The sequence below is a fragment of the Diachasma alloeum genome, unplaced genomic scaffold, assembly GCF_001412515.2.
Source record: "Diachasma alloeum isolate Michigan unplaced genomic scaffold, Dall2.0 Dall_scaffold_00210, whole genome shotgun sequence".
In the NCBI taxonomy this organism is placed as follows: Eukaryota; Metazoa; Arthropoda; class Insecta; order Hymenoptera; family Braconidae; genus Diachasma; species Diachasma alloeum.
Genome location: NW_021680375.1, coordinates 2,189,592 through 2,216,122, shown reverse-complemented (window position 1 = coordinate 2,216,122; position 26,531 = coordinate 2,189,592). Strand labels below are relative to the sequence as shown.

General features: G+C 32.4%; 2 protein-coding genes across 8 annotated transcripts in view; one reads left to right on the top strand and one right to left on the bottom strand.

The window, feature by feature from the left end:
• LOC107036696 overlaps positions 1–12,215 on the top strand; it is a 233,959-nt gene extending 221,744 nt beyond the window's left edge. For 5 of the 6 annotated variants that reach the window (XM_015254819.1, XM_015254821.1, XM_015254818.1 and 2 more), the window contains 4 exons: positions 2,226–2,491; positions 5,681–5,917; positions 8,946–9,096; positions 11,397–12,215. In XM_015254819.1, coding sequence (XP_015110305.1) covers positions 2,226–2,491; positions 5,681–5,917; positions 8,946–9,096; positions 11,397–11,626 — 884 coding nt within the window. In that variant the 3' untranslated portion in view covers positions 11,627–12,215. Of the gene's footprint in view, positions 1–2,225; positions 2,492–5,680; positions 5,918–8,945; positions 9,097–11,068 lie in introns of all 6 variants that reach the window. The other variant, XM_015254820.1, reaches the window with a different exon arrangement.
• A 1,368-nt stretch (positions 12,216–13,583) lies between these two features.
• The window catches only part of LOC107036695 (23 kDa integral membrane protein), a 43,123-nt gene continuing 30,175 nt past the window's right edge, over positions 13,584–26,531 (bottom strand). For both annotated transcript variants that reach the window (XM_015254816.2, XM_015254815.2), the window contains exons 2-5: positions 17,792–17,989; positions 16,595–16,768; positions 16,210–16,434; positions 13,584–14,214 (exon numbers count right to left, since the gene is read on the bottom strand). In XM_015254816.2, the coding sequence (XP_015110302.1) occupies positions 14,140–14,214; positions 16,210–16,434; positions 16,595–16,768; positions 17,792–17,989 (672 nt within the window). In that variant the 3' untranslated portion in view covers positions 13,584–14,139. The remainder of the gene's footprint in view (positions 14,215–16,209; positions 16,435–16,594; positions 16,769–17,791; positions 17,990–26,531) is intronic.

Below are 26,531 nucleotides of genomic sequence, written 5' to 3'. Positions count from 1 at the left end.
CCAGGGAAATTTCGGGTGGAATATATATTCTGAAGTCGTTTTATATTCTTAATTACTAAATTCGATCTATATAGATCTGTTCTACACTGAAAAAAGAAACAACTGGTGCCAAGACTGATATTTTTTCGTTTGATCACACACATGAAAAAATTTAATAGAAAAACCTAGCGAATTCGTTGGAAAATTCTATTGGATTTCTATTGAACTTTCTATTAGTTTTTAGCCGATTGTATTGAAATGTGCAATAGAAAATATTCAATAGAAAAACTCAATAGAATTCGCTTTTTCTACACAACTTATTCAGATATTCTCTATAGAATTTCTTCGGCTCAAATTGTCCAATTTTTTTTTCATCCTATTGTTCTCATCATTGCTCTCATCAACAAATTCAAACAAAAAACTTGGAAAATTTAAGCCAAGGAAATTCTGTAGAAAATATCTCAATAGAATAAATTATATAGAAAAATTGAATTCTATTGACTTTTTCTATTCTAACATTTCAATAGAATCGGCCAAATATTAATAGAAAGTTCAATAGAAATCTAATAGAATTTTCTAACGAATTCGTTAGGTTTTTCTGTTAAAGTTTTTCATCGGCACATACATCAATTTCAAAACATTCACAATCACTATGAAAAAACAACAATTAAATATTTGGATACCTGTTGTTACTTGTTCAGAATGAAATCAGCTCTCATAAAGTGAAGTCATTCTGAATTATTCTTAATTATTAACTTCGTTCTACATAAATCTCTTTCACATTGACAAAACAAAAAAAAATGGTTCTCAAAGAAGTGTTCTTTGAGCCGAAAGAATCGCGAGTTGATTATTACCGAAATTGAAATTTTTTCGTTTGGACATAAATCATTGAATTTCTCAAGTAAATTGCGCGAGAAAAATTTGAAAAAAATCATGAATATTCAGTGTTATTAAAATTACATTTTGTACAGAATTATTAGTTTTTAAACATCCGTTGTTTATAAATTATTTTATGGTGGGAAATTGATTTTTTATAAATTATTTATAGAAAATGTTCACAGTTTTCAAAAAATGCAATTTTTTAATTATTTCATCAATCTTCCTCCAAAAATAAACTTTCCCATTTTTTTAGACACCTTTAAAATGTTTTCTAACGGTTTAATGTCGAGACTTAAATTTAAACCAGCAAAATTTAAATAATAAATCATAAAATAAAATCATAATGATAAATCATTATTATGATCATTATTATCATTGATTTTTTATTATAATCATAATACTAAATCATTGTAAAATGGTCGGATACTTGAAAACAAAGGGAGCTTAAATGAAAGCTTTGATGAGAAAAAATAGCCAAAGTAGTTGGATATTCTTAAATTGAACACAAATAACAACCGTTTTTTCTGTTGTTTGCGTTCAATTTAATGCTATTAGTTATGTCTTCGTACACAACTGGTTTAACCATTACCGTAACTAAATTTATTTTTGCCACAAAAATTTTTCATCTCACGACGCTCTTCAAATGTTCAACACAAGATTTTTCATTTCCTACTAGTTTCCACCTTGCGATGTTTTTGAATCAAGAAAACTTGTTTGAGAACTTTTTTTTACTCTTGAAATGTGAGGAAAAATGTGTTTTGCTCGAGAACTTTTTTTTTAATGATTAATCTAGGGATATATCTCAGAGGAAATTTCCCTGGCTTCTTAATTATAATCGTTAGAATGGTAGTCTTTCGAATTCTAAAATTCTAGTTAGAAAATCAGTCGAGAATCGATAAAACGGTTTAAGTCGATTTTAACTATTAGCCAGTCTTCAATGAATATCTCGAAATCTAAAGGAGATAGCAAAATTTCTGTTATAACTTTTTTTATAGCCCTTAATTTGCTCTGTAGAAAAGGTCGTGAGGAAAATTTCGTTATCTCCCTTGAATTCGGAGATATTTCTCGAAAACTCAGCTAAGGGCTAAGTCGACTTAAACCGTTTTGCCGCTTCGCTACTGAAACAAATAGTGCGTAATCAGACAAAATTATCATTCCTCTTAAACCTACATTCACCTCGGAACAAATGAGAAATCTATTTGAAAAATTCATAATTTTATATTGTTTATTTTGTGTACTTCATAAACTTCATCAGCTTATCTCATAAATTGATGCAACTCCTCAGCTTCAGTTAGCACAGTAGAACTCCGTTATTTTCAATTTTATCGCACTAGAAAAATTAGAATTGATGAAAATAAATATTTTAGTTGCTGATTATGAGTACAAAGGGGATAACGGAGTATTGATAGACCACGAGGGGTCGGGAGATCCGAAACCATCGGCTGAAGCAACTGAGAGACTTCCAGAGGTGCCTCCGGTGCCTTCTGGACAATCAGGAGAGCAATTCGAACGCATTCAAGGAATTTCGTCGCTACCTGACGATAGAATCGTACCGTGCACTGGGTTAGGCGAGTTGGGGGCTGTTCCTGAAGAGGATGAGGAGGGGGCAACGTCCTCCACCCCCAGTACAGTCGTAAGTACCACGAAAAAATAGAAATACAAGAAAAACAAGTGGATAATTGCATTTCATTGGAATGCACATAGTTGTTGTTGCTAATAAATTAGCAATTAGCCTCCGAATGGAATTTTCGTTTTAAGAATACTGTTTTTTTTCTCTCAATTATCAGATCCATCGTATTTATGAAAATCTATTAAAATAATTATCTGTTGAATTTTCACCGGCGGCAGTGGCTGTGTGGTTAGCGTGTGACGATAATTAAAAATCAGGTTTAATAGCCAGTTCCTGATTTCCACAACTCCGAGTAAAAGCCACTGGCGCATTCATCCAGATCCAACACCATTTACCCCACACTTCAAAGTAAACATAAATAAATATAAGATACGAAACGGGCATAGCCCGTATGCACTCTCCGCCCCATTTTTATTATAAGTCAGTACGTTTTTCATGTTTTTTTAGTAGCAATCAATCCCCCCAACTATGTACAATGTAAATAATTTGGCTTAATAAACATGGTGGAGGTGGGGGCGGGGGTGGGGCCAAAATTTGTGACACGCTAAACGTCACGTTTTACCTTCTTGATATAAAAGGTAAAACGCTATCGTGCAACTTGATAAATAATAATGGTATCACCATTATCTTCTCACTTTATCAAGGAAGTGTCGAAACAAACTTTTTGAGCCGTATTTTTGACATTGCAGATGTTTTTTTCTTAGTTTATCACGAAAAATATGAAAAACAAAATTCACAAACAATATGCTGCAACTTAATAACGAATGATGCGATTCTCATCACATTCTGATACGATCAAGAGGCTATCCATATTAATTTTTTAAGCCCTGGATAATTTTACTTCAATGACGATTTTTTGAGTGATCGTTGAAAAATCGATTTTTGAAAAAATACTCATATTTCCGAATTTCTACGAAAAATTTAATTCCAATTGGTGTCAATGGATAGAGCTTATGGGAGTCTATATTCATGAGAAAATTCATGAAAATCCATCGATCCTTTATGGAGGAATTTAAAAAAAATAAAAAATACAAAAAAGACCACACACATATATACATACATACATACATACACACATACATACATACAGACATCATCTAAAAATCGCATATTCTAACTTTTTAGACCATATTTAGTTACCCTGACACAAAAAATCGGAAACTTAAATTTCGACGATTACAAAGCTTCCATTCGGAAGCAAAACAAGTGGATAATTGCATTTTTACTTCCGAATGGGAGCATTGTAAGCGTTCAAATTTAAGTTTTGGATTTTTTGTATTATATCGACCCATTATGATCCAAAAAGTCCAAAAATGCATTGTTTAGACCGTCCGTCCGTATGTGTATTTATGTATGTATGTATGTGACAACGTTTTTCGTCAATTTCTCGCTAATGAATCAATAGAATTGAGTCTTTTTTTTTCTTAAATGAAGGCATTGCTAAGCCCTATCCATCGCCATTAATTAAAATCTAATTCATTGATTCATTTTTTCAATTTTAGAATTTTTTCAAATTCAGTTGTAACACAATAACAAAAAAAAGTTCTAAATTCATCGAATGAGGGCTTAAAAAATTCGTTGGAATGTCCTTTTGATCGAGTTCGAAGATGAAAACGACAGTAATAATCGTTATTTGGATTTCTGTAAAATTTTTCCAAAATTTCGTATTTTTCGAAAATCAGAATTCCGCAGATACCTCTGAATCTTGCGCTTTAAATAAATTCAATCATAGCTTAATATATTTGTTTCAATGCGACTATAACGAAGTTAAAAGGTGGTTACAATAACTGTCTCAGTTAATTTGATTCTTAGGATAATTTTTGCAAATTTCGTTTTTATTATGAACTCCCCTGAAAGTTAGCTTTCTGATGGTTCCTTTAAATGTCATATTTCTAATGCATTGAATTATGTATAAATGAAATATTCCTGATAATATTTCATCGAAATTTTCAGAAATTTTTAGAATTTCATCAAGTGGAAAATATAGAAAAATTAGTTGGAAAGAAATTAATTCAATTCAAGAAAATGAAATAGGCTATGAATAACACACAATGGAAAAAATAAGCAAAATGACCATTCGGAAGCATATTGCTAATTTATTAGCAAAAATAACTATACTATACGCAATACAGGAGCAATTTCCTACTTGTTTTATATGAGCAGATCAACGAGAAATCAGCAAACCAAAAAAGTGGATATGCTGGGGATTTTTAACTCGATTTAGCTGAAATTGACGGAATGTTTTCATCGACGCGATTTGAATTAAATAGATGGGTTTATTTGAATGGTTCATAATTGAGCTGTTATCCAAACTTAAGACCCGTGGGTTATCTTTCAAACGTGACCTTGATTGTTTTTTTAATTTTGATAATCTGAAATGATCTCCAATTGCTATTCAGTTTTACATAGCCCTGGAGTCTCTAAAAATTGTGTTTGTACAATCAAAAAAACGTTGAAAAAAAGCTGAACATTATCAAAGAGCGTTTTTGAAAAATATTGGGAAATAAACTCAATAGGGAAGAAATTTCAAATTAATAATTCAATGTATCTAATGGTTGTTAAGTCGTCATTTGTCACAGTAATCAATGGCTGTCAGATCGTTAGTTACCATAATAAATTATCTATTCACCATTTCCTCTCTATCGGACTTATTTCTTAATCTTTATTAAAGGCGCTCTTTGAAAATGTTCAGTTTTTTCTACTTTTTTTTTGATTGTACAATGATAATTTTTAGGGACTCCCGCGTGATGTAAAATCCAATGGAAATTGTGATATATTTTACATTATGAAGATGGAAAAGCAATCGAAATAACGTTCGAAAGATAATCCACTTGGGCCTCAAATGAAAAATTATTACATGTAAACGTACATAAAGCATTTTCACAATGATTTCATTTCGAACTAAGGGAAGCCCTTATTTGGATCGAAAATACATTTGTCTATATTTTAAAAACCATTGAATTGATGTGAATAAAAACCTAAAGAAAACTCTAATTTTAGTTTCTGTAACAACTCAATTATGAACCATTAAAATAAACCCACTTATTCGATTCAAATGGCGTCAATAGGACCATTCTATCCATTTCAGCTAAATCTCAAGGGATTTTTCTTGTAATTAGAGAAATTTTTCACAAAAAAATTCACGTTCTTCTCTTGACATTCTCTTGAAATTTCATGTTTTTCATACTCTAGGTAAGTCCGGCAAGAGCTCCCCTGCTCATCGAAGGTCAGGACAGATCCATCAGCTTCCACGAAAGAGCGACATCAAAAGATGTGATCAATGAACTCAACAGAATGATAAGAAAAGGCGAGGAAAATCAAAATCAGTCACAGGAACAAAATGTTTCCATCGATAAATTGGATCTTGCGTGTTGCTGTCCCACTGGATGGGTGCATGTTGAACGTGACATCGATTTCACTGATCCAAAGGTAATTTTCCAATATTTCGAGGAACAATATCATTTAATTTATACAAAATTATAGGAGGCAATTTTTTAATCCTTTCTAAGGACTACAGGAATTTTATTCTTCAACAATTTCATTTTTGCTTTGGAATGGAAGTATTGTAATCGTCCAAATTTAATTTTCGGATTTTTTGTGTTATCGACCCATTTATTATGATCCAAAAAGTCTGAAATTATAATTTTTAGACCGGGTTCGTACGTATGTGTGTGACAAAGGTTTTCTTCAATTGTTCGCTAATGAATCGGTGGAATTGTTGGGCCCTGTCCATCGACATTAATTAAAATTTAATACATTCAGTAATTTTTTTTATTTATTCAAAAATCGGTTGTCCTACGACCTACGATAACAAGTGGGAAGTTGTATTACATATAGTATAGTTATTTTTGCTAATAAATTAGCAATATGCTTCCAAATGGGTATTTTGCACATCATTTCATTCTATCATATACAGGGAGAATTCAACACCTCGTTTACAAATTGTGAGGAAATATAGAATGGATAATCAGTAATTCAATGGCATAAGAATTATGAAATTACGATAATAAATTTTTGAATAGTGAGCGTTAGAATTTTTCAATGGTTTAGCCAATAACATCATGGTAGACTCCCGCCATGCTGTCATGATTGAAAAGGGCGATAGTACGACAATTATGGCAATATTTACCGCGATGATTTTAGCGACATTGTGCGCGATAGTTGGAGCACCATTATGTGCGACGGTGAGCAATATTCATTGCAGCCATGAACCGATAATTTTATCGATATGAAGAGCGATATTAACTATCATATGAAGTCCCATTGGTAACTGCGTCATCGTTTCCAATTATAGCGGTAGTCAATCGCAATGTAATTGGCTGAAGTATTGAAAAATTCTAATGTTCACCATTTAAAAGTCTATTATCGGAATTTGGTCATTTTTGTACCATTGAATTCCCGCTTTTCTATTCTATATTTGGCTAAAATGTGTAAACAAGGTGCTGACGTCACCCTGTATAATTCATTGTTAATTTCATCTTATTGAAATGAATAAGATTTCTTTTTAACTAATTTTGTCAAATTTTCAACTTGGTGGAATGTTATCATCATTATTCCTATTATCCCTTTCTTCTATACAAACGATTGTCTTTTTGACGGTTCCATTTCTCTCCTCAGCCCTTCGATAAAATGATAATAGAAAAATTTTATTCACACATACTTGAATGAATTTGAAACATCACATTTGAAGGAATTGTCAGAAATCTCACTTTCAGCGAAATTTATGAAAAATTCGAAATTTTCAACAATCACCATAAAAATCTAATCAACCAATATAGCTATCGTAATCATCCTTTAACTTCGACGTAATGCCATTAAAACAAACATTTTAAGCTATGATTGAATTTATTTGAAGCATGATATTCAAAGATATCCCCAGAATTTTGATTTTCAAAAAATACAAAATTTTTGTAAATTTTCAAATAAATTAAAATAACGATGATTATTTTTCTCACTCGAATTTCAGCCAATCAGAGGGCAATATTTGAGAATGTCAAACAGTTTTATTTCGGAAATTTCTAAAAGATTTCCGACGGAAATTCACTAGTAGCTTTTCAAATGTTTCTCATCTTTCAACGCATTTCACGTTTAATATTCTGTGTGACAGATAAACAAAAAAGTGGGTTGTAAATGTATGGCTGTGTAAATATATCTGAATGCTGTTTACTGCACTTTGCTTGACCGAAATCCGAGTGGAAAAATAATCCGTCAAATACCACTCGTGCTTCAAAATTAATCGGATATTTTCCTCAAGCTTCCCTGTCTAGGAACGAGTGTATCAAATTTGACAGAAAAATCCCTCGTGCTTCGCACTCAGGATTTTAAACCTGCAAAATTTGACACAATCGTTCCTAGGCAACGAAGCTATCGGAAAATATCCGATAATTTTGAAGCACTAGTGGTATTACTACTAATTACTATCGTCTTCATCTTCGAACTCGATCAAAAGGACATCCAAACAAATTTTGTAAGCCATCATTCAATCAATTTAGAATATTTCTTTTAGTTATCGTGGAACAACCGATTTTCGAAAAAATGCGAAAATTAAAAAAACTAATCGATGAATTAAATTTTAATTAATGGCGATCGATAGGGCTCAACAGTACCTACATTTGAAAAAAAGGATTCGATCCTATCCACTAGCAAACAATTGAAGAAAAACTTTGTTACATCCGTACACACATACACACACACACACACACACACACACACACACACACACGTATGGCGGAAGTCTAAAAATTGCATTTTCCGACTTTTTGGATCATATTGGGTCGATATCTCTCTATAGTATAAAAATCCAAATCGACTTCTGGTGATAAAAATTTGGTACTGAAAATTAAGATTTCCAAATTAAGGGTTATGAGGGTCAGAATAGGGGTCACGAGGGTCAGATGAAGGGTCCCAAGGGTCAGAATAAGGATCACGGAGGGCAATGGAGATTGGCGAGCGGATTGCGCATAGAAATTCTAAAGGATTTCCGTATATGATACTCAGATATTTCTACACGAACATTTTCTAGACGAATAAATTTTTACATAAATTTTTGTTTTCATAGGAAAGATGTCTAAATGCTCCAGAGAAAAAAGTCGAGAAATGTCGCAACTCCATATGAAATGTTTCTATACATGTGGCAGTGGGTCCTATAGGATCAAATCTATATAAATCGTATAGAAATAATTTGTATAAAAAATATCCCTATAGAAATATCCGAATATCATATACGAAAATCCTGTAGAAATTCTATAGGCAATCTGTATAGAAAATTTCTATACGATTTTTTCATTCGCTAGCGAGCACAAAAACCCCACATAATTCACAAAAAATTCAAAACTTAAATTTGAACGATTACAAAACTTCCATTCAGAAACAAAAATGATGTGCATTTATTAGCAAAAATAACTACACTATACGAAGACGAGAGCAATTTCCCACTTATTTGAATATTCATTTGCAGGCAAGAGCAAATCTTCTCGATGTAATGTTGGCGAGTTCAGAAAGCTCGTCAGCAACATCGAGCAGTGGATCAGCTGGGAGTGACTCTGGGGATGAGCCCTCGGATTATCGTCATCTACATCGTCTCCATCGCTATCGACGACAGAAGAAAGGTTTGAAAAAATTAAAATTGAAATAGAAAATAAGGGAGATACAATTATTTCTCATTGATTTCTGAATTTGTATCTAACAATTAACTCACTTTGCGGCTTCCTGCCACTATCTGCTTTGTGTCTAACTCACTATCATCAGAATTAACTGGAGATTTCATTGTTACGATAACACTTCTTTAATCTGTAATTAATCTCGTAAATTCTTGTGCTAATATCGAAATCATTTATTTAACGTTTCATAATCATGTGAATTTGGGAAAGTCATTCTTGATGAATTTATGAACACAACTGTAAACTTTATGATTAGTTGAGCTTTCTGTGATGAGAATAGCCATCGAATTATTTTTTTTTTCAATTTCTTATCGACAATTGACATTTTTCGACTTTTTCAACTCGTAAAAGCCCTTTGAGTGCTACCATTTTCGATATTTTTCAAAGATTTTTTTTTTATTTATTCGCGATGAAACTACTCAATTCCTTCTGTGAAGGCCCAGATGGATTATCTTTCGAACGCTATCTGGATTGTTTTTCCATCTTTATAGTCTAAAATATATCACAATTTCCACTGAATTTTACATTACGTCGGTGGCCCTAAAAATTATGATTGCCCAATCGAAGAAGGTAGAAAAAAAACTGAACATTTTCAAAGAGTATTTTTAATAAAGATCAGGAAATAGGTCCGACAGAGAGGAAATCAAATAGAGCATTTTACCAAGAAAATGCTGTGTCGGCGTTAAAGTATGCCCTGATATTTTATTCTCAAATCCTTCCTTTCGGAAATAATTTCATAACTAGTAATTCTTCAATACAGAAACGAAAAATCAATGAATCAAGAATGACCAAGAATGCTTCCTAAATTATCTTCCCAATTTATCACATCAATTGAAAACATCGATAAAAACTGTACGAGAATTTACGAATTCTGGAATTAAGTGGTGAAAGTAGATAAGTCCAAAGATTCCATAGCTCTCAAACTAACCTGCATCACTAATTTCTGACCTACCCAGAACAATTTTCATAATCAATTATAACAATTTTCTAATGTGCGAAAGTATCTAAAAAATGAGTGAATTCACTCGAAAATCCTAAAGGATTTTTTTTCACGCACGAAGAAATTTAATAGAAAAATCTAGCGAGTTCGTTAGAAACTTTATCGGGTTTCTATTGAACTTTCTATTAGTTTTTGGCCGATCCTATTGAAATGGTCAATAGAATCCGATTTTTCTATAAAACTTATCCTCTTTAGATGGTTTCTATAGAATTTCGTTGGCTCAAATTTTCAATTTTTTTCATTCTACTTTTCTTTTCTTCTCATCAAGGAAATTAAACAAAAAAACTTGAAAAATTCGTGCCGAGGAAATTTTATAGAAAATATCTCAACAGAATATGTTGTATAGAAAAATCGATTTTCTTTGGCTTTTTCTACAGAATATTGTCTATTGAACATTTCAACAGAATCGACCAAAAACTAATAGAAAGTTAAATAGAAATCCAATAAAATTGTCTAGCGAATTCGCTAGATTTTTCTATATAAGTTATTCTCTTCAGATATTTTTTTTAGAATTTCCTCGGGTCACATTTTACAAGTTTTTTTCATTTTTTTCTTCTCATCAAGAAAATTTAAAAAAACGTAGAAAATTTGGGTCGGGGAAATTCTATAGAAAATATCTTGATAGAATAAGCTGTATAAACAAATCGAATTCTTTTGGGAAAATCTAATAGAAAATTCAATATAAATCCAATAGAATTCTAGCGAATTCGCTAGATTTTTCTATTAAATTTGTTCATCCGTGTTGAAATCTGAAAAATGCTCCACAAAAAAAAAATTTGTAACATATTTCTTTAAATTCAAAAGCCCTCAATTATCAACCGAAGTTTGGACTTATCTCCTTCAACCTTCATCATCTCTCAAACTTTCATAATTCTTTTTGTACTCACCCATACCTACATATTTTCATTATTTTCTGTTCAGATGGTAGCGCCTACGCGGTGTGCTTTGATTGTCACGAGAAGAGCTATGTAGTTCGGCTTAGTGATGACCAATTTCTATAAAAATAATAGACAAACAAAAAAACCCGAACGAAACCACAGAATGACCGCAAAAAAACCGAAAACCGATCAGAAAACAATCGAGGAAAAAAATTTCTAAGCCGAACTACTGTGCCAAAAAACGCTAGAAGGATAGAGGAATGAGAGGAAAATGAAAAATTGAACGATTTTTGGATATTTGGAATGAAAGGAAAAACGAAAATTGAAGGAAAAGAAAAGAGCAAAAAAAAATTGAAATTGGTATTTCTCAGCATCGGCAGTCCAAGCCCATCGGGTTCTACGTTTGACATCGTCATGGGGCTCAACCAGACCCTCAATTATTGGACGAGGTGATGATTTTTACGTACGTTATGGCGACAAGGAGAGAGAGGCCGTTGCCTCCTTTGATTTTCTCGATGATATCACAGCTAATTCATCGTCATCTGGTGAGCTTGATGACTTACTTCCCACTACGGAATTTATGAAGGTCTCACCATTGTGAAATTGAGCTTAGAGAGATGGAAATATACAAAGTTTAGGGGATAAGAATTGTGTTTTTCAATTGTCGAGGGGTTTGAGGAATTCAAACTTGCTGAGGAGAAAGGAGGGAGATTGAACGTTGATACATTGAGAGAAAAAAACATTCTAATGAGTTCATGTTTTAAGAAATTAGTAAGGATGGGGGAGACTGGGGCAAATAAAACAGGCATTCAAACAAAAAAAAATTTTTTTATCAACTTTTGTTAATTAACTTTTTTCATTATTGGGAGTACTGATGAGAATAATAATTTTTTATTCGTCTTACTAGAGGGCTACATCCCCTGCTTGCTCCGCTCGCCAATTCCCATATGACCCCCAGTCTAATCCCCATATGACCCTTATTTGGGCCCTTATTCTGACCCTTTAAACCCTTTATTTCTCACCCTTGGTTTTTGATCCTTAATTTTGGAATCTCAATTTCGAGTACTAAATTTTCATCACCAGGAATCGATCTGGGTTTTGATAATATAAAGAGGACCCTTATTCAGACCCTCATGACCCTTAATCGGGCCCTTGTAACCCTTAATTTTAGAGTCTTAATTTCAAGTACCAAATTTTCATCACCAGAAGTCAATTAGGATTTTTATAATATAGAGAGATTCGTTTTATAATTCAATTGATTAGATTAGTCCGATGACACTTTTTTTTTCATTCGTTTTAAATTCAGCATCACATTTTCCTTTTTCGACTGTTTCATTTTGCCCCACTCTACACTATAAAATAATTATTAAGAACCGCCTTCTTAGTAATTATTAAGAAATCATTATTGAGAAGATAATTAGCAAGATCAAAAAATTTAAAAAACGTTCAAAATGCCCTAAAATAATGAAAATATTTCTTGATAATGAATGCATAATGAATAATTCACCTCTTGAGTCAAATATTTCGTTGTTGAAGACAGCAATTATTCATGTTTGAAACAGTTCAGTAGCGAAGCGATAAAACGATTTGAATCGATTTTGACTATTGGTCAGTTTTTAATAAATATCTCGGAATCGAAGGCGAATAGCAAAATTTTTGTTATAACATTTTTTGTAGAGAGAATTCAGAGCTACAAAAAAAGTTATTATGGAAATTTCTCTATCTCCTTTAGATTGGGAGATATTCCTCGAAAATTCAGCTAAGTCGACTTAACCCGTTTTACCGCTTTGCTATTGAATTTTCATTTTGGTAATTTTCAACTTGCGCTTTTTAGGTTCAAGCAAGACTCGTGTGAGAACATGTTTCTTTTCTCTCAATGTAGATTGAACAGTCAGAGAAATTTCTGGCTTTAAAAATTTGCTGACGATCGATAGATCTTTGGGAATTTTACAAATCGAGGGAAAAAGAGTTAGGAATAGATGATGAGAACGAATTTTGGTCGGAGCACGGGAAATTCTGACGAGTGATCGATTGTAAGTCAGAGATGTGCAGCGGAAATTTCCGTAGTTTTTTAATTGAGACAGGTTCCAACTCTTGAAGTTCTGAGGAATGATGAGGAAAGTGAAATTATCTGTCAATGAATTTCGAATTTCTTAGGATAAAGATTAAAACAGATTTCGTTCTCGATTTTTAGAGGATTGTAGAATTTTTTTTTGGTAATGAGGGGATGAATTTTGTAGGCGACTTTTCAAGTCTGAAGAACTGTGAGAAAAATTTATTTATTGAAATGTAAACTCGAGAGTTGAAATCATTTTTTAAGAGTTTTTTCGAGGTCACTAGACAATGATAGTGATAACGTTAATACGCCAACGAGATATTTTACACGTTAAAATTCAAAATAACATGAGAAAACAACGATTATAATTTAATTGAATTTTATTTGTCATTTATAGCAGCGAATTAATTCAATTTGAAAATTTTCAAATTGTAAAATTTCTCGTTATCATTCCTGTAGATAGTTTCTCCTAGTGACGACTGATATGAATAAAAAATAATGATAAAACGAACTATGTTTAATTTATTCTTAGGCTTCAACAAATGTATTTTTCCTTTATTTTATTTCATTTTAATTTTCACGATTTGTTTTCCCTTTTTTTTCCTATTGTAAAAAAATGGCACTTTTCAACTTACTATCGAGTGCAATTGGAAGGTACTACTAATTATTAAATTGAATGTGTAATTCGAAAAAAGATAAATTGATGAGAGAGAAAAATGTATATAGGAATGTATAATAGGTATAATAATAGAGAAAACAAAATTTAGATGTAAGTTAAATTTCTTTCAAATAAGGAAAACAGATCTTAATAAATAATGACAATATATCAAAGAGTGTTTTCTTAAATTATTCACTTAATTTAATCATCACTTGAATGAACTTATTTTTCACATGAAAAAATATTTTTATTCTATGTAAACAAAGAGTAGTTTCCAAATATGTTTGAATGAAAAAAAAAAAACGAATGAAAATGTTGATTTTTTGAGGAACCAATTTTTTTTGCAGTTTTCAGTAGTTTTTTCTCAATTTTGAACTCGGGATTTTTCAACTTCGGGAATTTACACTCTGTAATTACGACGATCTTCGTTTCGTATTGAGTTGGCTAGGCAGAGGGCGAAGATGATGCCGAGAAGCTGAAAGTGGAAAAAAATGAAATTATTACATAATAATAATTCGATAAAATGTTTAGTCTCCAATTCTCAATTTCTGTCATATTTAGTCTATTCATTCTATCAAAAGACGAAGATAGAACTCGAATTTATGGGTATTCTTTCAGTATTTGAAAAAAAATTGATTTTGAAACTTTCCGGAAACAATGAAAAATTAATTTTTTTCGTTTTTTCTGCCTACGGTTTTTTTATTTTTTTCCATTTATTATCGTTAAAATGAGATCATAAAATTCCAAAATATTCATATCCCGCTCATATTCGAAGAAAAAACAGTGATTCCAAGTTTCCACCGACACAAACGAAGAAAAACAAATTTTCTCCATTTTCTAGTCGATCATCCCATTTTAAAAATTTTCAATCTCCAATTCATGAGTTTTACAATTTATTGCCATTTGGGTAATTCTATTCATTCTATCAAAAGACAATGATAGAAATCGAATTTATGGGTATTCTTTCAGTATTAGAAAAAAAATTGATTTTGAAACTTTCCGGAGGCAATGAAAAATCAAATTTTTTAGTTCTTTCCGCCCACTTATTTTGCATTTTTAAATTTCTTCTCTCTGAAAGATTGATAAAATTCTAATACTTGAAGAAAAAAAAGTGATTGGAAGTTCCCGCCTACACGAAAAGAAAAAAAATCAATTTTCCAAATCCAAAATCAGTATCAAAAATCTATTTATTCGAAGTGGAAAAAGTTCTTAAATAAAAAAATTAAGAACCCCTATGGAGTTCTTAATTAAACTAAGAATATTCAAAAGGATTAAAATTCCGGAATGATTGAACACTAATTTAAGATTAATTGAGTCAAGGGGTCAGGTGATATGCTTTGTATAACAAACGATGTATAGACATGAGTAGATTAATTCTAGAACACGTAAAATCATCATTTCAAGAACGAAAATATTTTGAGAATTTGGATTTCTATTTTGAGAACCAAAATTTCCTTCAACTAACAGAAAATAATCCGTAAGGATATCCGAGTATCTTTTACTGTTGAGTACAGGCCAAACTATAGATTTAATCATTTTCAATCATCAAATTTGTCAATTAAATTGCGTAAGAAAAATTTGCAAAAAGATCATGAATAGTCAATGTCATTCAAAATACATTTTGCACAGACTTATTATTTTTTTGAATAGTCGTTGTTTATAAATAAATAATAAATAAATAAATCGATTTTTGGTAGAAGTCTGAATCGGAATAAATTTGCTACGATTTCGAACAAATGATTTTTATGATGGTGAATTGATAGTTTATACATTATTTCTAGAAAATGCCTGTAATTTTCAAGAATTGCAATTTTCCAATTATTTCATCAATCTTCCCCCAAAAGTAGACTTTCTAATTGTTTTTTCAGATTTTTAGAATGTTTTCTAACGATTCAATATTGAGATTCAAATTCAGACCTGCAAAGTTTAAATAATAAAATCATTGTAAAATGTCCGGAAACTTAGGGTCAAATAGGGCTCAAATGAAAGTTCTGATGTTCGGCTACAAATGTATAAAAGCATTTCACTAGCGCAAAAATAGCCAAAGTACTTGGATACCCTTAATTTATGTACAATTATACCAGATTCAAGTAAAAAGGACTAAGAATTGAAACATTTTTCTCTGACTATTGAAGACAATTGTCTCAAAATAAGTAAAAATTTCACTTATTTCCACGATTTTCTCCTGATTTATGAAATTCAAAAATTTTCACTGGCAATTAGAAACTTCTTTTCTCTCTGTCTGTATTGCATTCAATAACGAAGCGGTAGAACGATGCAAGTCGAAATTTGCAACCCTTTTGAGATGGGCGTTAATCTTAAAATTAAATCTTAAGAATTAAATCTTAGGAATCGATTTAGATGAAGATCTCACTCTCGAAAAAAATCGACTTGAAACTTGTCCCCTTCACTACTGAATGCCTTTTTGTACTTGACTCTTGTTCATCTTATCAAGGAAACTAATATTTACCTCAACTCCAGCAATTCCAAGGGCTATTCCACCCAGTCCCTTTCCAATCAATTTCAAGAACTCACTGAGTTGCTCGCCGCAACCAACGCTGTAAGGCTCTTTACCTCTCTCATTGCAAAATTGGTGTTTGTTTTCTTTCTCAACTTTGCAACACGACCAAGGGATTGATCCATTCAACGATCCACTCGACCAGTCATCAGGACCTTTAGCTCCACAACAGTGTAACTATGGAATGAAAAAGAAAAACTCTCACAGAAAGAAGAAGCGTGAAGACCTCTTAATAAATTCAACAGCTTCACTCAACTTTACGTGTTTTATTGAATTTATCCTGCTCTATTCTCATAATTTCAATATCATATTGATAAAAGTTAAAGTAATTACTCACCGTTTCCTGAATCAAGTCCATTTCAAGACGTGAATTCTCATCACGCCAGTAGTTGTTGACTGGGGTCTTCAATGAATTCGTCAATGTGCTGGCTTCAACATTTTTCAGTGAAACGAATGCCCAAATTGCAATACCAACTTGAATCACCAGAATTGTCAATAGTAGAACAGCATACTAAAATAACAAGAAATTGAAGCAAAGAAATCATTAGTATCTCGTTAATTTCGTTTACATAATTCTGTAGAAAAATGTTATGATGTTTATTTAAATAAGGGTCACGAGAATCAAAATAAGGGTGAGAGCAACGGTCATGGGGGTTAAAATGAGGGTCAGAAATGAAGGATCAGAAACTAAGGTTCACAAGGTTCAGAATAAGGCTACAAATAAGGGTCATGGGGATTAAAATAAGCGTCAGAAACTAAGGTTCATAAGGGTCAGAATAAGGTTCATGGGGTAATATAAAAGTTAGAATAAGGGTCTAAATAAAAGTTATGGGGTTCAAAATAAGGGTTCTGGTAATAAAAATAAGGGTCAAAAATGAGGGTCAGAAACTAAGGATCACAAGGGTCAAAATAAGTGTCATGGGGTAAAATAAGTTAGAGTAAGGGTTTACATAAAAGTTATGGGGTTCCAAATAAGGCTCATAGGGATTCAAATAAGGGTAAAAAATTAAGGTCAGAATCTAAGGATCAGAAGGGTCATGGGGGTCATGTGGGAGTTGGCGAGTGGAGCGAGCAGAGAGCGTAGCCCCTTAGTATAAAAAATTATCAATGATAAATGAGCATGTTTTACGTTTTCAATTTATGTCTCTAGATGAGTCATTGGATAAACCCAATGACTCATCTAGAGTATGTTCATACTACTTCAAGCTACAAGGAAAAGTCTTGTGAAATTCTCTGCTATACCGCGATAATCCCGAACTGAACAAGACATCACGCATGAAAAAATCGTACACAAATTTTCTATACGGATTGCGTATAGAATTTCCATAGGATTTTCGTATATGATATCCGGATATTTCTATACGGATATTGTTTATACAAATTATTTCTATACAATTTTCATAGATGTGATCCTATACGCAATCTATATAGAAAATTTCTATACGATTTTTTCATACGTGATGAAGAGATAAAACTTCTTCACTTAAATTTTTCCCCTTAATCACTAAATTAATCAATTAAAGAATCGACTCACAGTAACAACCATGCAGTGACTCTCCCTGATTGCGCCACAGCAGCCGAAGAATGCAATGACGAAGATAATACTGCCAATGACAATGATTGCAATTGCAGCCCCTTCAATCTGTCCGATCGATTCAGCTGTCGCCTGATCGATTGAACCGAGGTTGGTTTCCACCAGGATGCCGGGTATCAGTAATGCAAGTCCACATAACTGGAAAAAACACGATTAGTGAATATTTGCAAACGCAAATGAAATGTTTCAACAACTCGGAAAACGATTCTCGTTGTCGCTCAACTTAATTATCATTTTTATTTTCTCTCCCTCTCTCTCTGTCTCTCTGTCTGTCTCTCTCTCTCTCTATCTCTCTCTCTGTCTGTCTCTCCCGCTCGGGCTTATTTACGTCTGAGGATAGAGAATCGTTACGCAATAATGCAACTGACATCGGTATCATTGTGGTCTCACGTGAATGGCAATGTAATTGCGTTCAATGAGGACGTGTTAACCGGGTTTTACTATGCTTCAAGCGATTCAGTAGTTTAAACGTTCTATGTGAATTTCAAATTCCAGAGGAGATGGAAATATTGAGAAAAAATTGAATTAAATATTCATTACGAAAAGAATTGTTAAGGGGAGACTATTATGAGTTTTAAAATTCAGGGGTTGTTGGAGTGCCATTTATCATGCCTTTAAAATTAATTATGTATATCTAAAAAAAAATGAATAATTAGTGCAAAAACAATAATTTTTCATTGTTCGTTTGCCCCGCAGACGCTTGAAGTGTTAAACATAGTCCAGGGCCTCCAATTTTTGAGCTACAGAGGTTTTTTTTTTAAATTAAAAAAAATGTACAATAGCAATCACAAGTTAGTTTTTTGAAATTCGACTCCTACACAGATAATTTCGTTCTTTTTATTTAAAAAATCGCACCATTCATGAAAAATAATCAGAAAAATTATCCTCAAAATATTTAAAATCAGTAGCGAAGTGGTAGAACGGTATAAGTCAATTTTGACTATTAACCAGTTTTCAATAAATATCTCGGAATCAAAGGGAGGTGGCAAAATTTTTGTTATAACCTTGTTTGAAATTCAGCTATTCAAACTAGTCAAACAGTCACCGGGCTCAACGAAAATCTCGAGAAACTTGGGGACCCTTCAGGGTCACGGTCAGCTATGAAGAAAATCGGCGAAAAAGTCAGTACTATCGTTCTAGACACCGAGAGGGTCACTCTAACCACAGTATAGTATCAACGTAACCGCTCAATCGAGTACATCACCGGAGTACATCAACGCGAGATAATTGAGTTTAACTTCTGTATTGTATGTGGTTAAATTATACTTTGAGTCGAGTCAATCACCAAAATCATTAATCAGTTTATTATCGAGACATTTTTCAAGGGAAGTGCAATTTTCAAACCATTTTGTACAATTGACTTTATCGAGAAAATCAACAGTGTAACATAAAAGTTATCAAGACGCGTGGGTTATTCCACAATAAAGTACATCAACAGCGTGGTTTTATAATTCCGCGTGTTTTAATTTTCCACCTCCTTCCACAATTCTACTTTTCCCCAACCGGCATCTCAATTTAGCTTCAATCTCAAACAAACCTTTTTGTAGAGCCGATTGAGAGCTACAACAAATGTGATTACGAAAATTTCGCTATTCCCGTTAGATTCGGAAATATTCCTCAAAAACTCAACTGGGAGATAAGTCGACTTAAATCGGTTTATCACTTCGCTACTGAAATATATTATCGATTCTTTCAAAACCATTTTCTCTGGCTATTTTACACGAATGGCGTAATTTTTTATCGTGAATTTCAAACAAATAGCTCATAATTGTTATTATACACATTTTTTCAAAAATGTTTAAGAAAAAACCTCTGTACGAACAATAAACAATTAATTTTTTTGCAATAATTAGTCGTTTTTAGACAGATGTAATCGATCTTCAATAGACCTTTTCATTCTGGAAATCTAGCGGAAATATTGATTCCGTTCATCGAACTGAAAAATCTTCGCGAAAATGATCAAAAATTCTGATAAATATTGACATTTAAGATAATATAGATTTGAGCCCTCAAAAATTATGATTGATAGGTAAATTCCGTGAAAGTGTACAAAACTACTGGGGGAACATGGGAGAAGTGTCCGAAAATCTAGTGACTTTCAGAATGAAAAGGTCTATGCATGCTAAATGTCTCTCTCCTAGTAGTCTCCCCTTAAAATAAATTTGGAACAGCTGAAATTTTTTACTTCATGAAAATTGATATTCAACTCCAAGAAATGGTTGAAAGATTTTCTATCTGAATCAAACGATTGTCATGAATGATTTTTACTCTTCACAACAAAATTCTTTTTTCTCATAAACTTCGGTCCCAATTCTGATAAAATTTAATGTGTAGTGCTCTAGATATTGAATAAGTAGTTGTTGAATTTATTGAAATTCTGTTTTCTTCAGAAAATTTTTCTTCACATGCAACGAGAAAAAGTGAAGCTACCTATCACTCATTTGCACTCCAGATGCGCTCGAGCGATTTTTTTGTTTTCCCTCGGATATCCAATATTTTATCAGCTGTTTGAAAAAAAAGGCACGATAAGTCACGGAGCGCACAGTGGAAAATTACCACCAAACTTTTGCAGTGGGACTGAGGAAGTGCGCAGTAGATATTTTCACTCGAAATCGACTGCAATCTCACTAATCCACTAGAGAATACAGTAGCGAAGCGGTAAAACGACTTAATGACATTCAGGTATCATGTACAATTTTGTACAGATTGCACTATATATAGATTCAACCATTTTCATTTATCAAATTTGTCAATTAAATTGCGTAAAAAAAATTTGAAAAAAAGATCATGAATATTCAGCGTCATTAAAATTATATTTTGCACAGAGTTATGATTTTTGCAAACATTTGTCGTTTATAAATAAATAATTAAAATTGTATAACTTTTTAATTTTTTTAGTCATGAAATAGATTTCTAGAAAAATTCTGGATCTGAATAAATTCGTCACGATTCCGAACAAATCAGTAGTGAAGTGGTAAAACGGTTCAAGTCGATTTTAACTATTCTTCAGTTTTCAATGAATATCTCGGAATCTAAGGCAGATAGAAATTTTTTTATAATAACCTTGTTTGGTGAGGAACTAAGTTTAGGGTGGATTGGGAGGTTAGAGGATCGTCGGTGTGAAATAACTGTTGAGAGTCTTGACCTAATATGAACGTTAATTTATTCTCGCGTTCAAACCACGCTTTGTCAAATTTACAAAACACCTTGTCACTAGTTGATCGTACTGAATTAATTTTAATTGTTTATAGTTTTTGCACTGTTGAGTCACTGGTTAAATGGCCAATAAATAACGTGATTTTCTCCTTACTGAATTTCTATCGCCGAGCTAATAGACGTTAATGTACTGAATATGTCTACACTCTGCGCGTTACTCAAATACGGAGTTGAAATCTAATCAAAACGGACTATTTGGCCGATCGTTTTATACTGACTCGCGTTGATTTACGGTGACTCTACTAGACCTGAGCGTTGACCCGGAAAAGACCGATGATTTTCGTAATTGGCCGAGCTTATCGACCTTGGTCTTGGAGAGGTTGGGTTGCGTTTCAAACAAACCTTGTTTGTAGAGATCACTGAGAACTGCAAAAAAGATCATTACGAAAATTTCGCTATCTCTCTTAGATTCGAAGATATTCCTCAAAAACTCAGTTAAGAGCTAAGTCGACTTAAATCGTTTTACCACTTCGCTACTAAAATGAATTTTATGATGAAAAATTTACTGTTTGTCAATTATTTAAAGAAAATGCTCGTAATTTTCCAAAATTACAATTGTTACATTATTCCATCAATCCTCTTCCAAAAGTAAACTGTATCATTTTTTTCGGATTTTTAAAATGTTTTGTAACGTTTCAATATCGAGATTCAAATCTGAACCTGCAAACTTCAAATAATAAGATTATTGGAAAATATGCGAAAGCTTAGGGTCAAATGGGCGTCAAATAAAAGCTCAGATGTTCGGCTACTAAAGTAGAAAAGCATTTCATTAAAGAAAAAATAGCAAAAGTACTTGGATATCCTCAAGTGGATTTAGGCCTCGGCTGAGTTTTTGAGAAATATCTCTCCATCTGAGGGAGATAACGAAATTTTCATAATGACCTTGTTTGAAACGCAGCTAAAATCTCCATATTGTTCACGGTCGACTACGTCGGCCATCTCCGAAAATCTCCGTGACCCTTCGGGTCAACGGACACAGGTCAGCGCGGCACCCGGTAGAGAAAAACGTACAGTAGCATTCCGAAAATCAGCGAGTTCATATCGAGTAGTAGTTCAGTTGTGTTACGGTATCGTTTCAGTAATTATATAATCGAGTCAAGCTAATAGCATTCAACATTTCATACTTTCGTTCAGTACATCACCACATTAATTAGTTCAAGTTCAATCATTATCAGTGAATCAATTGGATTTAAATTTGAAGACAATAGCAGTGAATTAAAGACTATCAACAGTGTTAACTATACCAAAGAGTGTAAATAAGAAATTAACGACGTGGTTCGATCCCACCAATAAACAGGAATTTTTATAATTTGTCTCAACATACTTTTTTCCAGCATTTCCCTCCACATTATCTTCCACATCCACCCTAACTCCAGTTCCTCACCAAACAGACCTTTTTGTAGATCGAATTGAAAGCCAAAAAAAACTTTAATAAAAAATTTTTCCGTCGCCCTTAGATTCCGAGATATTCATTGAAAACTGGTGAATGGTCAAAATCCACTTGAACCGTTTTACGGCTTTGCTACTGAATAATAGTTGAAATTCTAAATGTACACGGAAAAAATATACAAGTATTTATTACTGTGGAAACAGTAATCGAAGGCCATTCCCGCCACACTCAAAGTTTACTGTTGAAGATAGTAAAAATTGCGAATTGGTATAGCAGAAAGTGATAGGATAAAAGTGAAATTTAATTTGGCACGAGAAAAATTCGGTTGAGGATATCCAAGTCTTTGGCTATTTTTACTCCAGTGAAGTGCTTTTCTGCTTTTGTAATCGACCATCAGAGCTTTCATTTAAGCCTGATTTAACCCCAAGTTTCCGTACATTTCACAATGATTTTGTTATTTAAATTTTGCAGGTCTCAATTTGAATCTCGATATTGAACCGTTAAAAAAATTTATTAAATCTGAAAAAAAATTAGAAAGTCTACTTTTGGAGAAAGATTTATGAACCAATTTAAAAAATATTATCATAATTTGTGTTTTGATAGGTATGTGTTGTTTTTTAGTTTTGAAGATAGAAAATATTTGGCAAACTGCTAGATGTTGTAGTATAAATGGGTTTTGTAAATTTTGTTATACAGATGGAATTGAATCGCCCTGATGAGGAGAGTATTTAGCTCTCGAAACGTGGGCGTAAAATGCAGATGGGTTTTTATTTATATCCTCTGCCTAGTAATTATTAGTATTGCTAATGGTAACTGCATAATGGCCTAATAAAGGTTTGTAAATCTACTTAAAAATTGCAATTTTTGAAAATTACGAGCATAGTCTATAAACAATTTATAACCAATCAATTTTCAACCATCAAAATGATTTGTCAGAATCGTAACAAAATTATTCATATTCAGAATTTTATCAGAAATCGATTTCATGCCCAAAAAAATTAGGTTCCCGAAAGTTTAAACAATTTCAATTATTTATTCTTGAACAACGAATGTTTAAACAATAATAATTCTGTGCAAAATTTAATTTGAATGACGCTGAATATTCATGATTTTCTTTCAAATTTTTCTCACGCAATTGAATTGACAAATTTGATAATTGAAAATTAACGAATTTATAGTGTGGTCTATACCAAACTGTAAAAAATAATTGAATATCCTTAACGGGAGACTGCTATTAGTTTTAAGTCATGGCTTTTTGGAGTGCGACTTTTCATACGTTGAAGATCGATTATATAGATCTGAAAACGAATAATTAGTGCCAAAAAAATTGTCCGTTTGCCTGAGAACGCTTATAATGCCAAAGACAGTCCAGGGCCTCCAATTTTTGAGCTACGAAGAATTTTTTTTTTCAAAATTTTCGGAAAAATATGTGGAATAACAATTACGAGCTAGTTTTTTTTTAATTCACCTCTTACATGGCTAAATTTGCTTTTTTTGTATTTTTTTACACGAATAGTGAATTTTTTTATATGAAAAAAACCGAAATGAGCTGTGTAGGAGTCGAATTCCAAAAAACTTAATGACTCACGAAATTTCCTGATCGTGCAATCATTTTCCTGCGTTCTTTGTAAAACTTTTCGGAAAGTCACAAAACTTTGGAAAAAATACAGGAAAATGATTGCACTACCATGAAACTTCGTGCGAAACGCAAAAACGGTATATTATTTCGCATCAATCCGATCAATAATTTGCCAGAAAAATGAAAAAAAACGTGAATTTTGGCCGAAAGGATGTAGACATCCTTAAGTCGTAAAACTACTATTTTTGCTTTCCGTTTTCCCAGTGAGAGTTTTCACTTGGCTATTGCTTTTAGTCTTAGGACAGTGGTCCTCTAGTACAGACGTGCCTTCCTTGTGCCAATAAAGATATTTTAATCAAGTATCTCATTGTTTTGCCACATTTATTTATTCACTTGCACCCATATTCCATTACTATTTGTGGGCGTGGGTTCGAATCCCACTTCTGACACCAATGTAAAATACGAGATATTTGATAAGAATAAATGTTTATTAAAAGAATTTTGGGGCGAAATAAATAATAAAAAAAAATACAAAAAGGATTGACGCATCCGTGGACTAGAAAACAAGATAAAAGAATAACGAGAAAGAAAGAGACGATCGTACATGAAGGTGGTTGAGAGGGAGCAAGAGGGTAAATACGTAACACTATTTATAAAATTTGATCAGCCTATTTTAAACCTTCATTAATGTAAGGGTTAAATCCCTGTAATATTGCAGAAATTTAATATTGATGGGGATCCCTGATCATATTAGTTCTAGGATAGAACTGTCAGATTACTTTGTTATCTTGTGTACTATTATTCCCCCCAGCGATGGGACAATATATCCTATATGCAATAAAAATATATAACTCAGAAACTGAGAGCAATGTTTTTTGCAATGAACTAAAGAAATTTTCAACTTTGCATTTCCTCTCTCATCAATATCTCTTCCGCCTAGTTACTTGATAGCGTACAATAAAAATCCCTCAGTGATAACAAAATAATGAAATCACTCATACGGTTGTGAGCAAAATACCCTAGAATTTCCTGGAGAGCTGATGCTGAGGGGCAATAAAATGAAAAAAAATGATTCCCGACGTTTTTGTGCCATTGTGATTACTGTTCTTCCGGGAAGGTAATGGGGATAAATTTAAACGAGTAATAAAATTTCTCGGAAATGTCAAGTAATACGCAGCGCCCGGATACCGCCCACTTCATTCGTCACTGTTGGCGGTGGCGTTAGTTAACAGTTAGTAATTCATTAATCATTGTGTAAATAAAGAATTATGTTATGCTAAATACTTTTATTTGTCAAACAAAAACTGTCATTTGAATGAGAAGAGACGATGGGAGTGGATATTGTGATACAATAGAGATAAAACAATGCAATTGCTGGTCATATTGCATGAAAGTGGAATGTCTATTCAGCAAATTTTATTTTTGCTTCCGAATGGAAGCTTTGTAATCGCTCATATTTAAGTTGGTAATTTTTTGTGGTAGGATAACTAAATATGATTTAAGTCTTCTATGCGAATATGCGATTTTTAGATGGTCTTTGATTGTTTTTTTTTCGATTATTGGGGAGCTAGAAAAACGATCTCTCTATTTTTGTCAGATTTTTTTGACAGCACATTTCGGAGATATGACTTTTTTCTTTGTTTTTTAGTTTTTTTCAATAACTCGGGTTCTATTCAGCTGATATTAATTTATGACGGCTCAAAATTTTCCATTTTCTATCATCTATAAGAAGATTTTTAGGATTGTTTTTTTCAATCCCTAGGTGCTCATAATACCGAATTTTCAAAAAAAAAAAATTGAAAAACGTGAATTTTCAAAATTAAATCACCTTTTGTTTTCTTTATCTTTTTTTCAGTAACTCTTGTAACCAAAACAAGTATGTATTTTGAGCCGTCATACAACTTGGGTTTCACCTGGATCTATTTTATTTTCAATTTTTTCTTCTCGAAATTCCGCGAATTTAGTTAAAACCCTCCAAAACTACTTCAATTATATATCAAAAAAATATGTAACATATATGTATACATTTAAATTCACTTCATACTGTTTATAATCAAAGTCAATCAACGCCACTTTGGGGTATTTTGACCAAATTGGTGGAATTTCGAAAAAAAAAATGAAATTAATTAAATCTAGGACGAACCCTAACTTGTATGACGACTCAAAATAGTTCTTGTGATTACAAAAGGTGCTGAAAAAAGGCGAGTAAAATCAAACGTGACATAATTTTGAAAATTCAAGTTTTTCAATTTTTTTTTCGAAAATTCAGTATTTTGAGCACCTAGAGGTTGAAAAAAAAATTTACCCAAAATATTCTTACAGGTGGTAGAAAATCGAAAATTTCGGCGTGTCATAAATCAAAATCGGATGAATAGAACTGGAGTCATTGAAAAAAAAGAAAAAAAAACAAAGGAAAAAATCTCCGAAATGAACTGTTAAAAAAATCTGAAAAAAATTGAGAGCTAGTTTTTGTAGCCCCCCCCCCCCCCCCCCCA